The sequence below is a fragment of the Pararge aegeria genome, chromosome 17 (assembly GCF_905163445.1).
Source record: "Pararge aegeria chromosome 17, ilParAegt1.1, whole genome shotgun sequence".
Classification (NCBI taxonomy): domain Eukaryota; kingdom Metazoa; phylum Arthropoda; class Insecta; order Lepidoptera; family Nymphalidae; genus Pararge; species Pararge aegeria.
In genome coordinates this window covers 12,137,922-12,147,746 of record NC_053196.1, presented here as the reverse complement: position 1 = coordinate 12,147,746, position 9,825 = coordinate 12,137,922, and the positions used below count along the sequence as shown (strand labels likewise).

The window sequence follows — 9,825 nt, the reverse complement described above, 5'->3', positions numbered from 1 at the left end:
ACGGTAACTTTATTTTGAATATCATACTTACGTAAAATCACCGCATACGTATTCATACAAAAAGGAAAATCCGAGTCGAAATTCACACAAACATCGGTCTTCTTTAGAACAAAACAGCATCGTGTTGTTTTGTTACACTTAAATCAAATATCTCACGGCCATAACTAAACACAAATTGCGGGCCACAGTCCGAGATGTTTTCACCGCCGCTTCCCACGGCCGCGCACGCAACGACACCCAATTACAATGGGCCGGGCTAATTCTGGGCGCGCGTGCGTTTACCAAGACGGTAATCGCTATCTTAACTAATAAGGGGCTGAAAAACGCTCTACAATGTTACGACCGCCATATAAGCGCGGGTGTGCTTTTTGTTTTCACGTTTGGTATAATTAATGGTCAATAAGTAGCTGCAGAAACGATATGGCTTATTAATACGTGTATGAAATTGCTGTTTTTGTGTGCATTGAAATTGGATTTGATTTTCTTTTATATCTCGCTTAAAGACAATTCAGTAGTATATTAAAGTAGACTACGACCTTTTATTTTTTGATTACGATTTGGCACTTTAATGTAAACATAAACAAATCGGATCCATTAAAACGAGCACGCCATACTAATATTATGAATGCTAAAGATTTTATTTGGTTGTTAACTATGTTTGGCTCGACTAGTGCACTAGTGTTAATTTATTTTTGCTAATATATAGCTTGTATACCGGAGAAGGATGTGGGATATGTTTATTCCCGGAAATACGGTTGACATTTCCAGAGGATTTAAGAATTCGAAATTCATTCATTTCAAGTAGGCCTACTTTATAAACACTTCTAAAAGTATGTCTGTTTGCAGTGACGCATCAGTTCAGAAAGCAGGATTCTGCTTTCTGAAACGGTTTTTTGGTTTCTATTTGCTCTTCTCGGTTCGATTCTTCAATTTAGTAATATAGCCTTTGCTAACTTTGCACGGCTTCGATATTGCTAACGAAGTATTCACCGATTCTTACCAGAATGTTTCATAAAACAGGCATCAGACTCTTATGAAACGAACTAAAAATTTTACCAATAGGTACATTTTTCGGCTAGCTATTACGTTAGCCTATGCATAAAATTTATTGTCTATGTAAAATTGCAATTGTATTGCTTTGTGTACCATTGGGGTCATCAATACAACAATATCCCGTTATCGGTGTAATAACCATATTTACACTCCGTGCTAGTGGTGTAATGAAACAAATGTTAGAAAAGTTAAATACGCAAAGAAAGGTTAATTGCTTCGCTCTTTTCGTTCTGGGTCTCCTTTATTGTAATCGGCACGGCATGTAGGTATTTACATGACTGTATCACGATATGAACGCTTTATTTACTAACTCGTTCTGGTGATTTGCTCTCGTTATTTGAACCATTAAATTTTTCTTTTATTTATATAAATTATCTTTAAATATTGGCATCATCTTCCTCGGTCGTCTAAACCTCCGGTGGTTATAGGATTCTATCATAGGAGAAGGGGGTTTTGAGCTAAGGACCGCCACGCTGCTACAACATGGTTTAGCGGGCTCTAACGCGTTAAAAAATCACCAGCAGCTGAAGTTTATCCAAAAAAAGTTATAAAATTAAGACATAACATAAATTAAAATAAGCAATATCGTTGCTCATTTGTTTCAATATCATAATACTGTGTCAAACGTTATATCTATTTATTACAATAGGTAAGTAGACTTGGACGTTTTGCGTCGCCGCGCCTAGCCGTTTCAATTTTTAAATTAAGTTAATCAGTGAGAAACTTTCATTGAAGAGTCAGTTAATTTTCTAATATTATTTTTTACATACGGCACAACAGTCACTGGTAAAATGAAGTTAATATTAATTTTATTGAAGTATTTACAGTGTAATTGCCTGGGATTTTGCAGTAGGTAATAATTGAATTGAAAGAAATGAATAATTCATCCGGAATAAAGAATTAAATACAGAATAGGTTTGTAATTTATAGACGTAATAACGCAGCGTCTACTTGCTATGATTTCACAATATTCTTGTTAAAAAATAATATATAGTAGACCAACAATAGGTAGGTAGTAATACCTTAATATATACATTTTCTATTCCTTTATGAAATTTCAATTTTCTTTATGACTTTTCAAAAAGTTAACTGACTATTTCTCAAAGACTGTCAGAAGTTCATTCTCCCGGGAGAGAAGTTACCTAAATTGATAATAGAAATTTGATCTAGTAAATTTATATTAAATACTTAAGTTACCTTTTTTAGCGCGTACATAAAGAAAAGTACCTAGAGAAGATGTTATTCACATTAGACATTGACAGGTTACATAAAAACTGAAATATATAGATAATATATACAGGTATATGTAATTATTTAATGGAACAATTCAATCGTTCGTATTTTTTAATTATTAAACTAAATTAAAGTAACGATGTTTGCTACTATTTTGGTCGAGTTAACTATTAAAAAAACTAGCAGTTGCCCGCGACTTCGTTCGTGCCTGTTTTTGTTCTTAAAGCATCCCGAATGAACAGTTTATTTGAGAGACATGAGGCAGTAACAGCAGAATAAATTTGCACAGTGTAAGCAATGATAACTGCAGTCAATCCATTTGATAGAACCCACTTTGCTTTAAACCAGCAAAGTGGGTTCTATCTTTGAGAGGAGACTTTGCAGGAGAATTTAGTGGAATTCGGTTTAGGTATTAGTCACTAACAACGAATAGGTACTATTCGTTTAATCAAGAGACAACATCGTACGCTCAGTTGACTGAAAGGAGAAACTAAAATACGTTTTCTTTTAAAACGTTCAATTTAGGTGCAGGTCTACAGATATTTTTAAGTTTTGTATTCTTGAACAACTTTTAAATTAAATGTCCGATTAAAATGAATTAAAAATAATTTAACTGTCTAATAAATGCCCTTGATGAACTATGTATTTAAATAAGAATTAATATTGCGACGAAAATTCAATTTTAGAACACAAATGCTGCCCTTATTTCATTAATTGGCATGCGCTGAGAAAATAATTTAGCTTTTTTTTTAGAAATAGTTAAAATCGGTCAAGTACTTTCAGAGCCTCCTCAGCACACACAAACAAACAAATAAATATTTCCTCTACATAATATTAGTATAGATGTGGATAGGCAAATGTAGTTATTTAATGGAAAAATTCAATCGTTTCCTCACAGTATTTTCATTTGAGCTGAATTAAAATTTTTAAACTCAATTCAGGTCACTATATTTATTAACATTTTTGTTGAGTTATTAAAAAATACATCAAATAAAAGGCTTGAGAAAATTGACATAGGTTCATTGCTCGAAAATAATATCTTAGGTCTCGAACAACCGTTCGTAACGGCTGATGTTATAGCCGATAGTCTGACAGCGTGAGAATTGACATTTACCCGAGTCGCTCTTGAATATTTCATGATTACACTTTTGTTATACTCTAGCTGTGGACTGCGGTCTCGCACGCGGTTGGATGCCAATCGATGTACGAACTGACAGCCTGTCAAACCTGGACTACAACAATTAGCACACGAGCTTGACCAATTATTATTATTATCAGTTAAAGATTCTACAACTAAACTATGGATAGTCCACAAGGAGTTGGAGTATTTAAAATAGTTCTGCTTGGTGATTGACTTCTTTAAAATGAGAGCATGGAACTACGATGGCGAAAAAAGAAGAAAAATAATAAAAGTATCAATTTCTTCGCATCCAAAACTTCCAAAATGTTTGATAGAGTTGACAAGAAGTTTTTTAAATTGTCTGCTAGGCTTATTATTTATAATTCAGCTAAACACAGGGGGCGTTAAAAGAAGACAAAATAATAAAAGTACTTATTTCTTCAGATTGAAAACTGCTTAAATAAATCATAGAGTCCACAAGAAGTATTTGAAAACATTCTAGGTTTTCGCTAGCACGGTAATTTTACTATGAAAATTTGATGGCTGCCAGTATCAACATCGATCACACTGATGATTTTGCCAGTGCGATCTTAGATGCTTGCATGGTGTGTGAAATCTTGGCTAGAATTAAAAATAAATGTCACTCAATGGGAATTTCAGCAGTGTGAGCTTCAATATGGTTATTGCAACTCTTCCCGATTTTCTCGCATTGTGACATTATAGGTGATCATAAGATTTTCGGAGTCCAAATTCCGTGCTACCTCTGTTCAATAATCAATCACAAGCCAAACAGAAGATTTAAGAATTCTCTAACCACTTTAAGGTATTTTTGTTTACAAGGATACGTCATTGTTCGAGGTGAACCACTTGTGATACTCAAGAACATTTACGCGTGTATGCTTTTACTTATAAATAAACAAGCAATAATAAGAATTTAAATATTTGGCCATAAGTTATTGCGGACGTAGGAAGGATTTGGCGAATGTTTATTTTATTATCTTTGCGTTCACACGCTTTCCAGTTTTCTCGACGTAACTTGATATTTTGAATTCGCATCGAATTAGCCTCGGACTTAATTGACTTTGAAGACCGTCCCACGTTTTACACATACCTACTTAACTTGATTATTCGTGATTTTATTCATAGATACTTAAATGTACAGTGGCTTTTGCATGCCTAACTCCTTTTGTATTTATTAGTTAAGCAAGAAATAGATACAAATACTAAATTGACTTTAAAGACCGTCCCACGTTTTACATATATGTACTTAACTTAAATTTATTATTCTTGATTTTATTCTGCACATACTTACTTATACAGTGGCTTATGCATGCTTAAGTCCTTTTGTATTACAAGAAATAGATAAAAATAAATAGACTGTAATTATTTGAGTAATAGTTTTGACTGGAAGTGAATTCATGAACTGAAAGGTTTTCTGTGTACAAACTGTACCTACTACTGGACTGAATCAGGTGTTTTATTCTTAAAAATACTACTTATGGAGTATTCTTTAACACACTGTTTTGTAAAACTAGAGTTATCGAGAAGTTTTTCTTCGGACCAAATTTTAATGTAACCCATTTTAATCGTTTTAGGTATATCATTGTTTGAGTAAACCAGTAGGTATTTCGTAAGTGTGTACCAATGATCATAAAATCGGTTACATAAATGTTTTTGTGTTTCTTATAAGGGGGAGATAAACTGAAACAATGTAATAATATACAAAACTCTTTTATTTTATTCACTATTATAGCGATTTAGATTTAAAAAAAAAGTTATTTGTCGACTAACAATCCTATATGAGCGGCAACTACAAATAGGTATCACAGTGTTAACTTAGGTGCTACGCTACGCTACGATATCAACTTTAACATAAATGCTACCGACGCGGAAGACGCTGAAGGACAAAAATAACAGTAAGTTTATAAGAAAACAAAACCTTACTTTTATTAAATTAAAAACAAGCTTCAACAAATCAAATCGAGTTCATGCATGAGTACTTCAACACATCGGTTCTAGGAACGTTAACGGTATCAAACAACAAAACATTTGTAACTATCACACGGTTGTCACAATCCTTGATGGTGAGCATACGAGATCATGGTGAGAGGTGGTGGGTCGATCACCACGGCCGCCACATCGACTGGGCGGAGTCAGTTTCGGAGGCGGGGCTGTGAGGCGGCGAGGGTGGCGCGTATAACCTTTTTGTGGCGATCGTTTCCACGTCGATGAGCTCCTCCGCAGGTCTTTTCCGTTCTAGCGACGTTCTGGGGACCGGCTGAGGCACTTGATGTGGTTGAGCTTGGCTCGGTGCTGGGGCAATAGCTTGCAAAGGTGTTGGCCGCGCTACCCCGGGCGCGATGGGCTGAGGTTGAACCACTTGCGGGCTCTCCAGCCTCCGGATGCAGTTGCTTAAATGCTGCAACAGTCTCGCTCCAGCTTGAGGATCCACTGGACCTTGACGATGCATAGCATTAGCAGCTACTGTAGCGTTCGTAATAAACTGGGACACTTCGGTTGCACACTGAGCAAAACCTGCTCGAAAACGTTCCGCGTAAGACATTTCGGGGTTTAACACTAACTGTCCTCGTCTCTTGAGACTATGGAGGTGCCGCACTGTCAGCTCGAGGATATCAGCTTTCTCGAGCTTGGAGACGTTTTCGCCTTCGGCTTGTAGAGCGGTAACCATGAGGTCTTTCAGTTCGTCGAGGCAGCGGTTGATGCGTGCGCGCCGCTTTCTTTCAAGCATGGGTTTCATCACTTTCCGGTACTGATAAGTGCGTGATACGGGTTCTTCGTCGGGGTGCGAGTGCGACGGCGGGTGGAAGGCCCCGTGCGGTGGGGACATGGTACGAGTGGGAAGGATCATTGTTGCTCTCGCGACGGTTTGTGAGCGAATGGCGCGCGCGACTGTGGACACTCTGCTTTTATGCGCCCTACACAGATTGTGGCAAAGCGCCCGTGATAAAAATAGGGGTGCCAAGTATGGAGTTATTTGAGGGGCAGTATTAAAAACAATTTGCGTATTTTGTGTACAAATATTATTACTTAACTAATTAAAAAAAAGAAAATTTACATTTCATCATACAATATTTTGAAAACATAAATCATATATGAGAAATAAAGTATTATAAATTAATACATTGTTTGGAATCTTACTACTTACAATATGCATGAAGCCTTTTATATTGCGAAATATGCTGAACATTAAACCATATGATATTAAGTTTACTGACAAACTTTTTTTAATCAGTAGATTTACACATTTTAACTTATCTTACTATTTTATTTTTAACGTTCATTACGTATTTATGAACTAGTAATTTTAGCTACAAGAATAGTATTTTTCAAATCTATACTAACAATTAGTGTGTTTGTTTGTTTGTTTTGCTACCTAATACACGTTTCGCTCAAATAATGCACTAATTGCATATACGTGGAGACATTTTAAATCCTGTAGGATATTTTTATCCCGGGAAAGTGTTTGGGATGCTAAAAAATTATCTTCGTTCCATATGTAATGCATAAAAGCACAATTGATGTTGACAACGTTTGTATAGGGATAGTTCTAAAGCTCACGTCGTAGCGAAAGACATACTCTTTACCCAGCAAAAATAATCAAAAATAAAAAAAGTCGTTAGTAAACTTATAATATATCAATGTCATAAAAAATGTTAAACAGAAAAATATTTCATCATTGAAATCATTCAACACATTAGTCTGTTCTTAAGCCTTGAACAGCTGTACTGCAAAGCAGTCAGCTGACGTCACCTGGCCAGCACGCGTTCCCACGGGCACCCTCGGCAAAGCTGCGTAAGACGCTCCCCTTGAGACGAACCAGCACAATGACGTCACGTACCCCTGCAGACTCGTGGCGACATATATTAAATCATTGCCGCGATCTTTTGTTATCCACATCTCTTAAGTTGATTAAAAAAAAATCAGTGAAATTATATTTTGTAATTTAAATTAAATGTTGTATGTATTCCGCACATTAACTATTCTTATTAAAAACAAACAAATCTTTGCACGTGCATTCAGCATTAATAAAATTAAAATTTAACTACTACCGAATGCCCGTGTGTTGTGCAATATCAGGCTCTAGTCGTTTTCCCGCGGAAAAATAATGAATCATCATAAATATCCAAGTAATATATGTTAATAATTTGTATACTATTTGTGTATCACACTAATAAAATTAGCAATATCTTATTCAAAATTGTATAACTAATTGCAATAAATAAGCATTCTATAACTATTATGAAATTGTTTAATAATCTTAAAACTCCACTGAAACCCAACCCATCGATTCAGAGTATTAAAAATGTAATTAAAATTATATATTACAAATTTTGAATTTAATGCCATAAGTAAAACAAATTGAATGGGAAAGTCAAATATTCATAATTAATGTGGGAAGGTGGCAACCCTAGAATATTCCGTTCGCAGGTCCCCACAACACGCGGCACGTTATCGCCTTCGTCGGTGCTACAGACAGACAAGACGAATAGAAATTGCTATAATACAAACTTTTCACCGGTAACATATAAAATTATCAGTAAAAAACTGTCCCGGTGGCTCTACCGGTAGTTTATATGATACCACTTATATAGGTTGATTATGAAAGTTACACCGGTCTGCTTTAAACTATTAATACAAAGTATCTATAGAATTATTATGATATCATCAGAAATAACAAAGGACAGCGATAATTTATTTTGGTGGCCGACTGGCGCAGTGGGCAGCGACCCTGCAGCGAGTCCAAGGCAGTGGGTTCGATTCCCACAACTGAAAAATATTTATGTGATGAACATGAACGTTTTTCAGTATCTGGGTGTTTATATGTATATTATAAGTATTTATGTATATTATTCATTGAAATATTCATCAGTCATCTTAGTACCCATAACACAAGCTACGCTTACTTTGGGGCTAGATTGCGATGTGTGTATTGTCGTAGTATTTATTTATTTAATTTGACGATCGCATAAGTTTTTTGGCTAAAACACGCAATTTGAGCTGCAGTCAAATTCAGCCCACCGTACCAGTAAAAGTCAAGTATCGCAATAAACCTAAAGGTAGACGTAGTTTAAATTTAATTTTTTTTATTGCTGCGCTTTTATTTCTTTCTTCTATGTAAATATTTCATGTAACACAAGAACACAAGTATACCTATAGTGTTTTTACTGTACTTTAGTTTACCAGTTAAGTTTACCTACTAGGTATAAGGGTATCCATCAGAGCTGTGCTACTCGTATGTAGCTAAGCAGTGATCGAGGTCAAAGCTTGGCTACGAGACTATGAGACAGTTTCCACTCATGTTAAGATGTGAATTGCTCCTTAGCATATCTACAGTGGAGATATGAGAAGCGGTGATCGCGCTGTGGGTAGCTCGAGCTTTCAAGGCCTAGTTCAAATCCCAGAACACACCAGTTAACTTTTCTAAATTATGTGCGTTTTAAGTAATTAAATATCACTTGCTTCAACGGTGAAGGAAAAAAACAAAAGTCAAAGTCAAAAATATCTTTATTCAAGTAGGTCCTTTCATAGGTGGCACTTTTGATGCGTACATGAGAATTAAACGGTAGTGAGATGATGGCGATAATCACATTCGTAAACTTAAAACTAAATCTACGAGGGTTCCAAACGCGTCCTGGTCTAAGAAGAAGCCCACAACAAACTTAGCCGGCTGTTTTTCTTTTTTGTTATCACCATCTCACATTGTCATTTAAAATTATTAGAAGAGCAACCTGGTTAGAGCAATAATTCATCGTGTGGAAACCTGCATGCCTGAGAGTTCTCCATAATTTTCTAAAAGGTGTTGTGGAGTCCACCAATCTGCACTGGGCCAGCCTGGTGGACCACGGCCTTAACCCCTTCTTCTTGTGGGAGGCGACCCGTGCCGTGCCGTGCTGAAATTTTGATCTTCTTCATTTTGTACCTCATCACTACGAGGTTTGCTGTTAGCTCGGGGAACTTCTAGCGGTCTTGCGCCAAGCGAAACAATTATTCACGCAGTGGCGTGAACTTCATACGTGCACAAAAGCGCTGCCTACCATCACAGTTGCATAAAACTGGCACCCAAGGAGGATTTTGCTATTTTATGCCATTTTACTTTTTTATGCCTCCACGCTAACGATATTTGTCCATTCACGGATGTTATGCTACCAGGACTTCTTCCTTCTTTCAATGCGTCGTTTGCCCTGTACTTTGCCCATTATTTTGAGCTGGAGCAGTTAGTATAGCTCATGTCTCAAGACGTTGCCCAGATATAATTGAAATTTTATAAACTTTCTTTTTATTAAACCTGTCACGGTATTTTTTTAAATAGTACTACTTGACGGACAAATTTACGTATTATTTAGTGGTTAGTAGTAATAGTAACATATCAACCTAAGTTATTTATAATTAAAAAAAAC

At 35.9% G+C, this 9,825-nt stretch overlaps 1 protein-coding gene across 1 annotated transcript; it reads right to left on the bottom strand.

The window, feature by feature from the left end:
- Positions 1-5,216: 5,216 nt before the first annotated feature.
- Positions 5,217-6,281, bottom strand: LOC120631057 (enhancer of split mbeta protein-like). The gene has a single exon (XM_039900470.1). The coding sequence runs from the start codon at positions 6,273-6,275 to the stop codon at positions 5,529-5,531; it is 747 nt and encodes a 248-aa protein (XP_039756404.1). The 5' UTR covers positions 6,276-6,281; the 3' UTR covers positions 5,217-5,528.
- Positions 6,282-9,825: the final 3,544 nt, after the last annotated feature.

Excerpts from the sequence above, each read along its gene's own strand:
- LOC120631057 (XM_039900470.1), bottom strand. The coding sequence starts at position 6,275 with ATGATCCTTCCCACTCGTACCATGTCCCCACCGCACGGGGCCTTCCAC.